The following is a 17,838-nucleotide window of genomic DNA, read 5'->3' as shown; positions in this document are numbered from 1 at the left end:
CCCAATAGATCTTATTGGCCAAGTCTGTCTCTTCCCCCCCCTAATTCTGCCACTTGGCAAAGGGGGGCTCCCCAACATCCCCCTACGGATCTGAACCCCCAGCTCCTCTGATTTCTTTCTGCTTGAGGAGCTTGGTGCTTGACCTGCTGCAGACTTGGTTGGCACCCTGCTTGGCTAATGGGACCTCGGGTGTCACTTGGCATCTCCTGCCCACCCTGACCATTATGTCCCCTTGGCCCTAACTGGTTTATAAGTGCCCTTAAACTAGTTTTGGAAGGGCAAAATGAAGGGACACCCTCTTCCCACCTTGTATTGTTTCTCCTTGTGTCCCTCTAGTTTTCTGCCCCAGTGTGAGTTTGCCCCTAGGTATAGCTTTATACCCAGCCTTGCCCAGAGCATGCCCACTGAAATAACATGCCCAGCATCTTCTCACTGGGATGATGGTTCTCTATAGAATGGCAATGTGGCCCCTAATGTAACTCCCCTCTGATTGATCTACTCCTGTTCTTTCTTGGTCACCATGGTCACCTCCTCCACCATGTTGGTAAATATAACCCCGTGTTCTCACATTAACTCCTCCCACTTGGCCTATCCCCTAAAATGAGATCCAGCTAGGGGCCAACATGATTAGAGAGCCCATTAGTGACCCAGAATCCCTCCCTTTGTCTCATTCCTCCACCACTTCTTCCAACATGACAAGCCCCTTCCACCAAGAAGAACCTCAATGCCACAAGTCGATGGAAAGAACCTACGACAGTTTATTTGGGGGGCAACTAATCAGCCCAGTACCAAAACTCTGCCCCAGGGGACAAAACTCATGAACACAGAAGAAACAAAACCCCCGACTCAGATAAAATGGCTATTTTGACCCACTGGGCGTCTCCGTGTTTCTTGGAGAGTGAGTTCCAGGATCTCCGTGCCGACAGGAGTGTAGGATTCCAGGGGAACGCGGTTTCCGTAGATGATGTTGAGATATTTGGAGGATCTGTAAGAGAAGGACAGATCCTGCACCGGGTTTGCGGAACCACATCAGGTTCTGGGCCTCTGGTTCTGCATGGAACGGACCAATGTTAATGGGATATAAAGGGTATTGGCCCAGATCAGCCAACGTTTCAGTTCTTGGTGTGAATGATATTTTAGTAATCATCGTCGTCATCATCATCATCATCATCGTCGTCGTCGTCATCATCATCGTCATCATCATCGTCATCATCATCATCGTCGTCATCATCATCGTCGTCATCATCATCGTCGTCATCATCTTCTGTATTGACTTTACCAGACAGGACATCCTCTATCCACTGCTCCAGCTCGTCGGCCGAGGGCAGATCTTCGGCATCTTTCATTTCCATCCAGACGCTGTCGGCCTGCGAATCAGAAAGGCGAGTTGGGACATTGGGGCCCCTACATTCTCCCCCCTGAGGGCCCCACCTTGGGGCTGGTTACGGAAATACTCACATCTGTAACATTGACAACTCCTATCTGCGGTCGGAACAGGTCGATGTGAAATGTCTTCTCCCAATAGGAAACCAGCTGTGGGGAGGAGACATGAAATCATTGTGTGACATCACAGCGCCGAATATCAGAAAGTGACATCATAGGGGCCCCTAACGACCAACTGTAACGACGTATAACTGCCCAGGTCGGGGTGTAATTAGTTATTAATCACAGGTTGCTATAATTGTATCATCTGCTCATTAGGTCTCCATCGTGTCAATCAGAGCGTGACATCATACATATGCAAATATCCGCCTCTGCCTATTGGGCAGCAACTTAAATACTCCTTATATATAGAGAATGGGGGCGTGACATCACATCCCCCCCACCCCCGAGCCCCTAACAGAGAGACTGGATTGTGCCCCCCAGGAATGGAATGTACTGGCCCAGATTCCCTGGGGGGGGTCGGTGCGACTGCACCCAAAGGGTCTCGCTGGGAGATGAGTAACAATAAGGGAGTCACCCCGCTTTACTCCGCTGCACCCACAATATCTCTCCTAGGGGTGCTCCCACTGGCACCTACTGGGGTGATATCCCCGCTATTGGCTGCCCCCCCCACCTACAGGGCCACCACTCAGGTTCAGGTACTGAATGCTGAGGGGCCACTAAGGGCAGAAAGATGCCAGCCCCCCCGCACTAGCGTTTCCTGCACGTTACTGGGGCATTCCGCTAATTGCCTCTGTGCCCCCACCCCATTACTTTGCCCCATGTGTGTAAATCAGCTCAGTAGCAAGAAGGCATCTGTTGTGGGCAAATGGCACTGACCGGCTGCTCTGCACCTTCCTGGCCACAAGAGGGCAGCGAGTGTTACAGTTCTACTGCTGCCTGGAGCCAGTGGGTTGGGCTGTACCTGTGTAACAGAACCTTGTGCCAACCTGTCTGCCCCCGGCCTGTTGGCATCTCATTGTGTCTAATGCAGATACTCAGGGATAAAGGGCCCCGCTGTGTGGCACAAATTTCATTACAATTCATGTGGCCAACATGATGTCACTGACTGGACAACGTGATGTCACTGACCGGCCAACGTGATGTCACTGACCAGCCAACGTGATGTCACTGACCGGCCAATGTGATGTCACTGAGCGGCCAACGTGATGTCACTGACCGGCCAATGTGATGTCACTGAGCGTGATAACACCACAGAGAGTGGGGGGGACATTAGTGCAACACCAGCAGATTATTGCCCCTTGTGTTCTCACCAGAGGGAAGTTATCGGGGTCGATCCAGATGATACTCAGCTCTGGATTCTCCGTGTTCTCCCGCGCAACCTCCTTCAGGATCTGGAGGAACTCGTAACCGTCTGTGATACAAAGGGGGGAGAGTCAGAGACCCCCCCAGAGCAAACTGGCAGGGAGAGAGAGAGAGTGAGAGGGGGGGGGGGCCCTACCATTCCAGGGTCTGTAGCCCATCCACCCAACTCTATATATCTACCCAGTCACTCACACTCACACACACTCACACACACTCACACACACTCACACAGGGTTGGTGGGGGGGCCATGAGGGAACACAAACTGCCCCCCCCCCCCCCACTCTTCATCCCCATTTTCCTCCTTTCTTCTATATATCTGTATCTTCTCTTGTCAGCACAGGGAGTAGCAAAGCCCGGTACCTGCGAGAGATCTGGTAATACCTGCTGGGCCTGTCCCCCCCCCCCACTCACACACACACATACCATCACAGACTCACACACACTCACACACACTCACACAGGGTTGGTGGGGGGGCCATGAGGGAACACAAACTGCCCCCCCCCCCCCACTCACACACACACATACCATCACGGACTCACACATGCAACCAATCAGCAGCCAGCTTTGTTTAGAATAATGCTGGCAGAATAATAAAAGCCAACGCCTGATTGGTTGCTGTAGTTACTGCATGGAGCAAATCCCTGACTGCGTCACCTGGATCCTCCTCCTCTGCAAACGCCACAATGTGGATCCCGTCCAGGTCGTCCTCCTGTAAAGTGAATCCCATGTCAATAACGGCACCGACCGGCACATCGGGGGTTATTCCAGCAGTTCCTACACATGTGTCCTTATCATACTGGCAGTTTAGGAGTTAACCTGTCAGGGTCCCCAAGGCCTTAAGATAAGTGGAGGCCCTTTACAGCAGTTCAGGGGTTAATCTAGCTGGTCAGAGGCATATAACTAGCTATGTGCAACTCCAAGCAGTAACTAAGGGGTTAATCCTGTGGATTCAAATGAACTGACAGGGCCATTTGGCAATAAATTGGCAGCCCCCCCCCCCCCCCCCCCGCGCCGAAATGATCTGTCACTTCTGATTGTGTCACCCGAGCGGCCGGGATCTGCCCGACTATTATTAGCCATTCCATCTAAATGCTAATGTCATTGTGTGCGGGGGGATCGGGTATCAGCCTGGGGGGCAACGGGACAGGGGCAGCACCCAGTGTGGGGGAGGGGTGAGAGGCTGAAACTGATTCTTGGGTCCTGCCTCCCCCCCCCCTGCAGTGCAACATATGGACCCCCCCTTAGCCCATAACAAGGTAACAGATATATAGAAACATTGGGGTAACAGTCACCCTGCTATAGTTCCAGGGGTACCCAGGGCACAAATAAGCACCCCAAATCCCCCCCTAACTGGCCTTCAGGCTGGGCCCCCTTAGCCCATAACAAGGTTACAGATATATAGAAACATTGGGGTAACAGTCACCCCGCTATAGTTCCAGGGGTACCCAGGACACAAATAAGCACTCACCCCAAATCCCCCCCTAACTGGCCTTCAGGCTGGGCCCCCTTAGCCCATAACAAGGTTACAGATATATAGAAACATTGGGGTAACAGTCACCCCGCTATAGTTCCAGGGGTACCCAGGGCACAAACACTCACCCCAAATCCCCCCCTAACTGGCCTTCAGGCTGGGCCCCCTTAGCCCATAACAAGGTTACAGATATATAGAAACATTGGGGTAACAGTCACCCTGCTATAGTTCCAGGGGTACCCAGGGCACAAATAAGCACTCACCCCAAATCCCCCCCTAACTGGCCTTCAGGCTGGGCCCCCTTAGCCCATAACAAGGTTACAGATATATAGAAACATTGGGGTAACAGTCACCCCGCTATAGTTCCAGGGGTACCCAGGGCACAAATAAGCACTCACCCCAAATCCCCCCTAACTGGCCTTCAGGCTGGGCCCCCTTAGCCCATAACAAGGTTACAGATATATAGAAACATTGGGGTAACAGTCACCCCGCTATAGTTCCAGGGGTACCCAGGGCACAAATAAGCACTCACCCCAAATCCCCCCCTAACTGGCCTTCAGGCTGGGCCCCCTTAGCCCATAACAAGGTTACAGATATATAGAAACATTGGGGTAACAGTCACCCCGCTATAGTTCCAGGGGTACCCAGGGCACAAATAAGCACTCACCCCAAATCCCCCCCTAACTGGTCTTCAGGCTGGGCCCCCTTAGCCCATAACAAGGTTACAGATATATAGAAACATTGGGGTAACATTGGGGTAACAAGAGGAAGGGGGTTGGGGTGTGGAATCCTTACCCAGGTCTCAAACATATCTTCTGGGCGGAGCTTGCGCAATGTGGCTCTGAAAGAGAAGGGCAGATGACGGTAGAAGTAGAATGGAAGACTCTGGGGGGGCCCTAAGGAGGCCCAGTTGGGTTCTGGCAAGCCATAGAGTCACTACCTTTTGTGCTTCTGGATAAAGTCCACCAGTTCCTCCTCGCTGTAGGGTTTATCTGGAATGGTCACAGGCTCCTCCATGAAAGGCTCATAGAAGTCCACCTCGTTCATCTTCAGGCTGAGGGCCTTGGCCACCTACCAGGAAAAGATCCTTATTGCCTGAAATTAATGGATCCAGATCTACAGAAATCCATGAAACCCAAGGGGCACGGTAACTCCCCCCCCCACCCAACAGGCAACTGGTTCCGAGCTAGGACATTGCCAAGTACAGCAGGACCCGCCCCCCCCCCCATTGTGTATCTCTGTCTCTTTCCCCTCTCTGTCTCTCTCAGTTCCCCGGGGGTCTCTTACCGACTTCTCAAAGGTTGCAAAGAACTTGATATAAGGATGGAAATGTTCCGCGGCTTCTTCATAGTCTTTGTAATCTGCACGGGGAATGAGATTCCATTAGTAACCCAACTCCAACGTGCCAACGCCCTGGGGTGTGAGGGAAGTGTTCAGAGGCCTTCTATACTCACACTCCATACTCACACTCATCTTATACTCACACTCAGGGAGCTTCTAAACTCACACTCATCTTATACTCACACTCAGGGAGCTTCTAAACTCACACTCATCTTATACTCACACTCATCTTATACTCACACTCAGGGAGCTTCTATACTCACACTCATCCTATACTCACACTCAGTTTATATTCACACTCAGGGAGCTTCTAAACTCACACTCTATACTCACACTCATCTTATACTCACACTCAGGGAGCTTCTAAACTTACACTCATCTTATTCTCACACTCAGGGAGCTTCTAAACTCACACTCAGTTTATACTCACACTCAGGGAGCTTCTAAACTTACACTCATCTTATACTCACACTCAGGGAGCTTCTATACTCACACTCATCTTATACTCACACTCAGGGAGCTTCTAAACTCACACTCATCTTATACTCACACTCAGGGAGCTTCTATACTCACACTCATCTTATACTCACACTCAGGGAGCTTCTATACTCACACTCATCTTATACTCACACTCAGGGAGCTTCTAAACTCACACTCATCTTATACTCACACTCAGGGAGCTTCTAAACTCACACTCATCTTATACTTACACTCAGGGAGCCTCTATACTCACACTCAGTTTATACTCATACTCAGAGGCCTTCTATACTCACACTCTGTTTATACTCATACTCAGAGGCCTTCTATACTCACACTCATCTTATACTCACACTCAGGGAGCTTCTAAACTCACACTCATCGTATTCTCACACTCAGGGAGCTTCTAAACTCACACTCAGTTTATACTCACACTCAGGGAGCTTCTAAACTTACACTCATCTTATACTCACACTCAGGGAGCTTCTAAACTCACACTCATCTTATTCTCACACTCAGGGAGCTTCTAAACTCACACTCAGTTTATACTCACACTCAGGGAGCTTCTAAACTTACACTCATCTTATACTCACACTCAGGGAGCTTCTATACTCACACTCATCTTATACTCACACTCAGGGAGCTTCTAAACTCACACTCATCTTATACTCACACTCAGGGAGCTTCTATACTCACACTCATCTTATACTCACACTCAGGGAGCTTCTATACTCACACTCATCTTATACTCACACTCAGGGAGCTTCTATACTCACACTCATCTTATACTCACACTCAGGGAGCTTCTAAACTCACACTCATCTTATACTCACACTCAGGGAGCTTCTAAACTCACACTCATCTTATACTTACACTCAGGGAGCTTCTATACTCACACTCATCTTATACTCACACTCAGGGAGCTTCTATACTCACACTCATCTTATACTCACACTCAGGGAGCCTCTATACTCACACTCATCTTATACTCACACTCAGGGAGCTTCTATACTCACACTCATCTTATACTCACACTCAGGGAGCTTCTAAACTCACACTCATCTTATACTCACACTCAGGGAGCTTCTAAACTCACACTCATCTTATACTCACACTCGGGGAGTTTCTAAACTTACACTCATCTTATTCTCACACTCAGGGAGCTTCTAAACTCACACTCATCTTATACTCACACTCAGGGAGCTTCTAAACTCACACTCATCTTATACTTACACTCAGGGAGCTTCTATACTCACACTCATCTTATACTCACACTCAGGGAGCTTCTGTACTCACACTCATCTTATACTCACACTCAGGGAGCTTCTATACTCACACTCATCTTATACTCACACTCAGGGAGCTTCTAAACTCACACTCATCTTATTCTCACACTCAGGGAGCTTCTAAACTCACACTCAGTTTATACTCACACTCAGGGAGCTTCTAAACTCACACTCAGTTTATACTCACACTCAGGGAGCTTCTAAACTTACACTCATCTTATACTCACACTCAGGGAGCTTCTAAACTCACACTCATCTTATTCTCACACTCAGGGAGCTTCTAAACTCACACTCAGTTTATACTCACACTCAGGGAGCTTCTAAACTTACACTCATCTTATTCTCACACTCAGGGAGCTTCTAAACTCACACTCATCTTATACTCACACTCAGGGAGCTTCTAAACTCACACTCATCTTATACTTACACTCAGGGAGCTTCTATACTCACACTCATCTTATACTCACACTCAGGGAGCTTCTATACTCACACTCATCTTATACTCACACTCAGGGAGCTTCTATACTCACACTCATCTTATACTTACACTCAGGGAGCTTCTAAACTCACACTCATCTTATACTCACACTCAGGGAGCTTCTAAACTCACACTCATCTTATACTTACACTCAGGGAGCTTCTATACTCACACTCATCTTATACTCACACTCAGGGAGCTTCTATACTCACACTCATCTTATACTCACACTCAGGGAGCCTCTATACTCACACTCAGGGAGCTTCTAAACTCACACTCATCTTATACTTACACTCAGGGAGCTTCTATACTCACACTCATCTTATGCTCACACTCAGGGAGCTTCTATACTCACACTCATCTTATACTCACACTCAGGGAGCTTCTATACTCACACTCATCTTATACTTACACTCAGGGAGCTTCTATACTCACACTCATCTTATACTCACACTCAGGGAGCTTCTAAACTCACACTCATCTTATACTTACACTCAGGGAGCTTCTATACTCACACTCATCTTATACTCACACTCGGGGAGTTTCTAAACTCACACTCAGTTTATACTCACACTAAGGGAGCTTCTATACTCACACTCATCTTATACTCACACTCATCTTATACTCACACTCAGGGAGCCTCTATACTCACACTCATCTTATACTCACACTCAGGGAGCTTCTATACTCACACTCATCTTATACTCACACTCAGGGAGCTTCTATACTCACACTCATCTTATACTCACACTCAGGGAGCTTCTAAACTCACACTCATCTTATACTCACACTCAGGGAGCCTCTATACTCACACTCATCTTATACTCACACTCAGGGAGCTTCTATACTCACACTCATCTTATACTCACACTCAGGGAGCCTCTATACTCACACTCATCTTATACTCACACTCAGGGAGCTTCTATACTCACACTCATCTTATACTCACACTCAGGGAGCCTCTATACTCACACTCATCTTATACTCACATTCAGGGAGCTTCTATACTCACACTCATCTTATTCTCACACTCAGGGAGCCTCTATACTCACACTCATCTTATACTCACACTCAGGGAGCTTCTATACTCACACTCATCTTATACTCACACTCATCTTATACTCACACTCAGGGAGCTTCTAAACTCACACTTATCTTATACTCACACTCAGGGAGCTTCTAAACTCACATTCATCTTATACTCACACTCGGGGAGTTTCTAAACTCACACTCAGTTTATACTCACACTAAGGGAGCTTCTATACTCACACTCATCTTATACTCACACTCATCTTATACTCACACTCAGGGAGCCTCTATACTCACACTCATCTTATACTCACACTCAGGGAGCTTCTATACTCACACTCATCTTATACTCACACTCAGGGAGCTTCTAAACTCACACTCATCTTATACTCACACTCAGGGAGCTTCTAAACTCACACTCATCTTATACTCACACTCAGGGAGCTTCTAAACTCACACTCATCTTATACTCACAATCGGGGAGTTTCTAAACTCACACTCAGTTTATACTCACACTAAGGGAGCTTCTATACTCACACTCATCTTATACTCACACTCAGGGAGCTTCTAAACTTACACTCATGTTATACTCACACTCAGGGAGCTTCTAAACTCACACTCAGTTTATACTCACACTCAGGGAGCTTCTAAACTCACACTCATCTTATACTCACACTCAGGGAGCCTCTATACTCACACTCATCTTATACTCACACTCAGGGAGCTTCTATACTCACACTCAGAATCCTCGCCCTTAAAATAGCCAATTAGTTTCATTTCCTCCTCCATGTGGTCCAGGACCTTCAGCTCCGCCTTGCTGTTAATGACTTCCACTGGATCCTCCATCAGCTGGGGGGGGGGGGGGGGGTGAGACAAAGGCTCAGTCCCTACACTAATAACTACAAATACATTGATTATTTCTAATGAGAAAACTCACGTCGAGAAGGAAATCTACGATAACGTCGGCCGCCATCTCCCCATCGAACTCGATGACATTGTCCTCCTTAAAGATATAGAGACTGCCCTCCTCAGAGCACCCTGGGTGGGAAACCAACGGAACAGAGAGATAAGGTGACAGCGCCCAATACACCCTAGCGATTGGTCTGAGAACCCAGTGCTACCAACCCCCAAGCTGTTCCTCCCAGTCCAGCTGATTAACTGCCACCCTGCTACTAGCAATCCAACTAACTGCCACCCACTCCTCTTGATCCAAGTGAATAATTGCCACCCTGCTCCTCTCCATCCATCTGAATAAATGCCACCCTGTTCCTCCCAACCCAGATTGAGAAGAAACTGCATCCCTGGTCTTCCCAGTCCAACCAAGTAACTTCCACCCTGCTCCTGCCAATCCAACTATTCTAACTGCCACCCTGCTCCTGCCAATCCAACTATTCTAACTGCCACCCTGCTCCTGCCAATCCAACTATTCTAACTGCCACCCTGCTCCTGCCAATCCAACTATTCTAACTGCCACCCTGCTCCTGCCAATCCAACTATTCTAACTGCCACCCTGCTCCTGCCAATCCAACTATTCTAACTGCCACCCTGCTCCTGCCAATCCAACTATTCTAACTGCCACCCTGCTCCTCCCAATTCAACGGAGTAACTTTGTAAGTCACTTAATCAAGCTGCCAGCATGGCCAACCCTCCCTGCTGTACCCGTTGGGCGCAGTCGCTACCATGCCCCACACACACACACACAGGGGCTTGAGATGGTAACAGTTGCAAGCAACAGTTGCGAAATGCAGCAGGTACAACACAACATGCAGAACTTGCCAAGTTTTTTTGCAATCTTGGAATTCTTCTTTGGGTCTAGTAGTCCAAATCCAATTTGCTTCCTCTCCAGAACCTGAGCTGTGAGCTGGAAGTGACAGAATAACTCAGATGTGTAGAGTTGGGCCCAGTTCTAATAACAAATCCGGGGCTGCCCAAGTCACCCCTTGGCATTAGCCCTTTGGCCCGGTACCTCCCACTCATGCTGAACTGTACATTCTCCCTCTGTTAAAGTACAAGTAAACCTTCAATATAAGTTGATGTAAAATTGATGAGAGTGCGATTCTGCAATTTCCATTTATTATTATTATTATTTTTTAATTCCAAGATATTAGGGGTTAGAAGTACTATTAATATCAATGCATTTTGTTACAACAGCGCCGCCCGCTGGTCACTTTATGAACATGAAGCAGTGGCCTGAGTCTGCTCCGATGTTCTTAGGGAAGAGTTGCCTGGGGTTCCTAATGGGGGTGATTGGTGGGACTGGTGAGACTGAGCCCTTGTGTGGGGGATCCCCCTGGGCGGAGCCTGCAGGGGTCGGGTTACCAAAGGGCAACTGCCGGGGGGGGGGGGGGGGGGGGGGTGAAGATTCAGCTGTTTGGTGTCAGGGAGTTTCATCACCAGGGAAAGCCCCATTTCCTATATTGAGTCAGAGCCCCCTGGGGGGTCCTGTTTAACCCTGTTGTTGCCTGACAGTTAAGAGCACATTGGTGGGAATAAATGGGAACCTGGCTGATTGGTTGGGGGATTCCTGTATTGTGGTCTTGGCTCAGTCACTGGATCTCCCTCGGCCACCAACCTTAGATAGCAAGCTCCATGGGCCAGTAAGTCACTGTGTGCAGCAATGAGTCGCGCTATATAAATATGAGGCAGATAAAATGCAAAACACAAAGAGCCACTTGGTGAGTATCTGGGGCCACAGTCTGGGGGGATAAGGGGGAGCCCTGTCAGTACCTGCCCATGGCTCAGGAGGACAGGGGGGGTAATCCCCAGCCAGGGATTCTGGGTAATATCCCTCCTTACCCCCATAGTCACACGGCACCCAGAGTTTCCCTCACAGCCGGGGATTCTGGGTAATATCCCACCTTACCCCCATAGTCACACGGCACCCAGAGTTTCCCTCACAGCTGGGGATTCTGGGTAATATCCCTCCTTACCCCCATAGTCACACGGCGCCCAGAGTTTCCCTCACAGCCGGGGATTCTGGGTAATATCCCTCCTTACCCCCATAGTCACACGGCTCCCAGAGTTTCCCTCACAGCCGGGGATTCTGGGTAATATCCCTCCTTACCCCCATAGTCACACGGCACCCAGAGTTTCCCTCACAGCCGGGGATTCTGGGTAATATCCCTCCTTACCCCCATAGTCACACGGCACCCAGAGTTTCCCTCACAGCCAGGGATTCTGGGTAATATATGGCGCTGCCATGCTGTATATCCTACTGACTGGCACTGCCATGCTGCATATCCTACTGACTGGGGCTGCCATGCTGCATATCCTACTGACTGGCGCTGCCGTGCCCTGCATATCCTACTGACTGGCGCTGCCATGCTGCATATCCTACTGACTGGCGCTGCCATGCTGCATATCCTACTGACTGGTGCTGCCATGCCCTGCGTATCCTACTGACTGGCACTGCCATGCCCTGCATATCCTACTGACTGGCGCTGCCATGCTGCATATCCTACTGACTGGCGCTGCCATGCTGCATATCCTACTGACTGGCGCTGCCGTGCCCTGCATATCCTACTGACTGGCGCTGCCATGCTGCATATCCTACTGAGTGGCGCTGCCATGCCCTGCATATCCTACTGACTGGCGCTGCCATGCCCTGCATATCCTACTGACTGGCGCTGCCGTGCCCTGCATATCCTACTGACTGGCGGCTGCCATGCTGCATATCCTACTGACTGGCCGCTGCCATGTCCTGCATATCCTACTGACTGGCGCTGCCATGTCCTGCATATCCTACTGACTGGCGCTGCCATGTCCTGCATATCCTACTGACTGGCGCTGCCATGCTGCATATCCTACTGACTGGCGCTGCCATGTCCTGCATATCCTACTGACTGGTGCTGCCATGCCCTGCGTATCCTACTGACTGGCGCTGCCATGCTGCATATCCTACTGACTGGCGCTGCCATGCTGCATATCCTACTGACTGGCGCTGCCATGCTGCATATCCTCTGACTGGCGCTGCCATGTCCTGCATATCCTACTGACTGGCGCTGCCATGTCCTGCATATCCTACTGACTGGCGCTGCCATGCCCTGCATATCCTACTGACTGGCGCTGCCATGCTGCATATCCTACTGACTGGCGCTGCCATGCTGCATATACTACTGACTGGCGCTGCCATGCTGCATATCCTACTGACTGGCGCTGCCATGCTGCATATCCTACTGACTGGCGCTGCCATGCTGCATATCCTACTGACTAGCGCTGCCATGCTGCATATCCTACTGACTGGCGCTGCCATGCTGCATATCCTACTGAGTGGCACTGCCATGCTGCATATCCTACTGACGGGCGCTGCCATGCTGCATATCCAACTGACTCGCACTGCCATGCTGTATATCCTACTGACTGGCGCTGCCATGCTGCATATCCTACTGACTGGCGCTGCCATGCTGCATATCCTACTGACTGGCGCTGCCATGCTGCATATCCTACTGACTGGCGCTGCCATGCTGCATATCCTACTGACTGGCGCTGCCATGCTGCATATCCTACTGAGTGGCGCTGCCATGCTGCATATCCTACTGACTGGCGCTGCCATGCTGCATGTGTAAGGGGAGACTATTAGGGCTCTTACCTCCAGCACCATCTCGGTCAGGTGGAGGCGCCGCTGGGCACCCTTGTCCCCGGGTGGGGGTGCAGTTTGGAGCAGGACACAGAACACCTCATGTTTCTTCATCAGCTGCCTGTAGTTCTTCTCCCCCAGCTCCAGGACCCGGTCTTTGCCATCATATGTGGGGAAATGGAGGCCTTCCTCAGTGTTGCCCAAGGGCCCCAGGGCCCCCAGTATGAGGAGCCAGAGGCAGAACATTGTTGCAGGCAGCAGAGGGACAGGCAGTGGGACACAAAGTGACCAAGATGCCTCACTCCCCTCGCCCACTCCCCCCTCTCCATTTTTAGGACACAGTTGTTTAAGGCCTATATATAGGCACAAGGGCCCCAGACACAGGGCAGGATTAGCGGGGGGCACCTGGGGGCTCAGTGGCAGCCGGAGCAGGAGGACAAAGGCCAGGGGTGAGGGGTTCTGATTGGCCGGTGCCAGGGGAGGAAGTGGCTGCCATAAAAGGGCTGAAGGACCGGCTGGGGCCCCGGACACAAGAGACTGCGGGGCCACATTATTTATATAGAGCCTAATGGTCCGACATATGGGCTTCAGTTTAACCTCTTATGTGCCATAGATCTGTCTGGGCTTGGCAACTCAACTGTAATAAAGGCTTTAATATATCAACCTGCACAGGTATTACCCCCACTGTTACCCCCAGTACTACACTATTACCCCCACTGCTACACTATTGCCCCCAGTGCTAAACTATTACCCCCACTGCTACACTATTGCCCCCAGTGCTACACTATTACCCCCACTTTTACCCCCAGTACTACACTATTACCCCCACTGCTACACTATTATCCCCACTGCTGCACTAATACCCCAGTACTACACTATTACCCCAGTACTACACTATTACCCCCACTGCTTTACTGTTACCCCCAGTGCTACACTATTACCCCCAGTGCTACACTATTACCCCCAGTGCTACACTATTACCCCGACTGCTTTACTGTTACCCCTACTGCTACACTATTACCCCCAGTGCTACACTATTGCCCCCACTGCTGCTGCACTATTGTCCCCAGTACTACACTATTGCCCCCACTGCTACACTATTATCCCCACTGCTGCACTATTGTCCCCAGTACTATACTATTGCCCCCAGTACTACACTATTGCCCCCACTGCTGCACTATTACCCCCAGTAATGCACTATTACCCCCAGTACTACACTATTGCCCCCACTGCTGCACTAGTACCCCCACTGCTGCACTATTGCCCCCACTGCTGCACTATTACCCCCAGTAATACACTATTACCCCCACTGCTACACTATTATCCCCAGTACTACACTATTACCCCCACTGCTGCACTATTACCCCGACTGCTACACTATTATCCCCAGTACTACACTATTACCCCCACTGCTGCACTATTACCCCGACTGCTACACTATTATCCCCAGTACTACACTATTACCCCCACTGCTGCACTATTGCCCCCCACTGCTACACTATTATCCCCAGTTCTATACTATTACCCCCACTGCTACACTATTATCCCCAGTACTACACTATTACCCCCACTGCTGCACTATTACCCCTACTGCTGCACTATTATCCCCAGTACTACACTATTACCCCCACTGCTGCACTATTATCCCCAGTACTACACTATTACCCCCACTGCTGCACTATTATCCCCAGTACTACACTATTACCCCCACTGCTGCACTATTACCCCTACTGCTGCACTATTACCCCCAGTAATACACTATTACCCCCACTGCTGCACTATTATCCCCAGTACTACACTATTACCCCCACTGCTACACTATTATCCCCAGTACTACACTATTACCCCCACTACTGCACTATTGCCCCCACTGCTACACTATTATCCCCAGTACTACACTATTGCCCCCACTGCTACACTATTACCCCCACTGCTGCACTATTACCCCGACTGCTACACTATTATCCCCAGTACTACACTATTACCCCCACTGCTGCACTATTGCCCCCACTGCTACACTATTATCCCCAGTACTACACTATTATCCCCAGTACTACACTATTACCCCCACTACTGCACTATTGCCCCCACTGCTACACTATTATCCCCAGTACTACACTATTATCCCCAGTACTACACTATTACCCCCACTGCTGCACTATTACCCCCACTGCTACACTATTATCCCCAGTACTACACTATTACTCCCACTGCTGCACTATTGCCCCCACTGCTACACTATTATCCCCAGTACTACACTATTACCCCCACTGCTGCACTATTACCCCCACTGCTACACTATTATCCCCAGTACTACACTATTACCCCCACTGCTACACTATTATCCCCAGTACTACACTATTACCCCCACTGCTACACTATTATCCCCAGTACTACACTATTACCCCCACTGCTACACTATTATCCCCAGTACTACACTATTACCCCCACTGCTACACTATTACCCCCACTACTACACTATTACCCCCACTGCTACACTATTATCCCACTACTACACTATTACCCCCACTGCTACACTATTACCCCCACTACTACACTATTATCCCCAGTACTACACTATTATCCCCAGTACTACACTATTACCCCCACTACTGCACTATTGCCCCCACTGCTACACTATTATCCCCAGTACTACACTATTATCCCCAGTACTACACTATTGACCCCACTGCTACACTATTACCCCCACTGCTACACTATTACCCCCAGTACTACACTATTGCCCCCACTGCTACACTATTACCCCCAGTACTACACTATTGCCCCCACTGCTACACTATTACCCCCAGTACTACACTATTGCCCCCACTGCTACACTATTACCCCCACTGCTACACTATTACCCCCAGTACTACACTATTGCCCCCACTGCTACACTATTACCCCCAGTACTACACTATTGCCCCCACTGCTACACTATTGCCCCCAGTAATACACTATTACCCCCACTGCTGCACTATTGCCCCCCACTGCTACACTATTACCCCCACTGCTGCACTATTACCCCCAATACTACACTATTACCCCCAGTACTACACTATTGCCCCCACTGCTACACTATTGCCCCCAGTAATACACTATTACCCCCACTGCTGCACTATTGCCCCCCACTGCTGCACTATTATCCCCAGTACTACACTATTACCCCCACTGCTACACTATTATCCCCAGTACTACACTATTACCCCCACTGCTACACTATTACTCCCACTACTACACTATTACCCCCACTGCTACACTATTATCCCCAGTACTACACTATTACCCCCACTGCTACACTATTATCCCCAGTACTACACTATTACCCCCACTGCTACACTATTACCCCCACTACTACACTATTACCCCCACTGCTACACTATTATCCCACTACTACACTATTACCCCCACTGCTACACTATTACCCCCACTACTACACTATTATCCCCAGTACTACACTATTATCCCCAGTACTACACTATTACCCCCACTACTGCACTATTGCCCCCACTGCTACACTATTATCCCCAGTACTACACTATTATCCCCAGTACTACACTATTGCCCCCACTGCTACACTATTACCCCCACTGCTACACTATTACCCCCAGTACTACACTATTGCCCCCACTGCTACACTATTACCCCCAGTACTACACTATTGCCCCCACTGCTACACTATTACCCCAGTACTACACTATTGCCCCCACTGCTACACTATTACCCCCAGTACTACACTATTGCCCCCACTGCTACACTATTGCCCCCAGTAATACACTATTACCCCCACTGCTGCACTATTGCCCCCCACTGCTACACTATTACCCCCACTGCTACACTATTATCCCCAGTACTACACTATTACCCCCACTGCTACACTATTATCCCCAGTACTACACTATTACCCCCACTGCTACACTATTACCCCCACTACTACACTATTACCCCCACTGCTACACTATTATCCCACTACTACACTATTACCCCCACTGCTACACTATTACCCCCACTACTACACTATTATCCCCAGTACTACACTATTATCCCCAGTACTACACTATTACCCCCACTACTGCACTATTGCCCCCACTGCTACACTATTATCCCCAGTACTACACTATTATCCCCAGTACTACACTATTATCCCCAGTACTACACTATTACCCCCACTACTGCACTATTGCCCCCACTGCTACACTATTATCCCCAGTACTACACTATTATCCCCAGTACTACACTATTACCCCCACTGCTACACTATTACCCCCACTACTACACTATTATCCCCAGTACTACACTATTATCCCACTACTACACTATTACCCCCACTGCTACACTATTACCCCCACTACTACACTATTATCCCCAGTACTACACTATTACCCCCACTACTGCACTATTGCCCCCACTGCTACACTATTACCCCCACT

General features: G+C 49.5%; 1 protein-coding gene across 1 annotated transcript; it reads right to left on the bottom strand.

Annotated features, from left to right (window-relative positions):
- Positions 1-734: 734 nt before the first annotated feature.
- casq2 (calsequestrin 2) lies at positions 735-13,661 on the bottom strand. Its single transcript, NM_203805.1, is given in 11 exon segments — positions 735-1,367; positions 1,459-1,533; positions 2,697-2,797; positions 3,405-3,459; positions 5,017-5,062; positions 5,162-5,292; positions 5,509-5,582; positions 9,570-9,681; positions 9,770-9,870; positions 10,609-10,693; positions 13,421-13,661. Coding segments are annotated over 11 exon segments (1,245 nt in total). The 5' UTR covers positions 13,655-13,661; the 3' UTR covers positions 735-1,136.
- Positions 13,662-17,838: the final 4,177 nt, after the last annotated feature.

This window comes from Xenopus tropicalis, chromosome 2 (genome assembly GCF_000004195.4).
Source record: "Xenopus tropicalis strain Nigerian chromosome 2, UCB_Xtro_10.0, whole genome shotgun sequence".
NCBI lineage: Eukaryota > Metazoa > Chordata > Amphibia > Anura > Pipidae > Xenopus > Xenopus tropicalis.
Note: the sequence above shows the minus strand (reverse complement) of the source record. Positions and strands in the feature narration are given on the sequence as shown.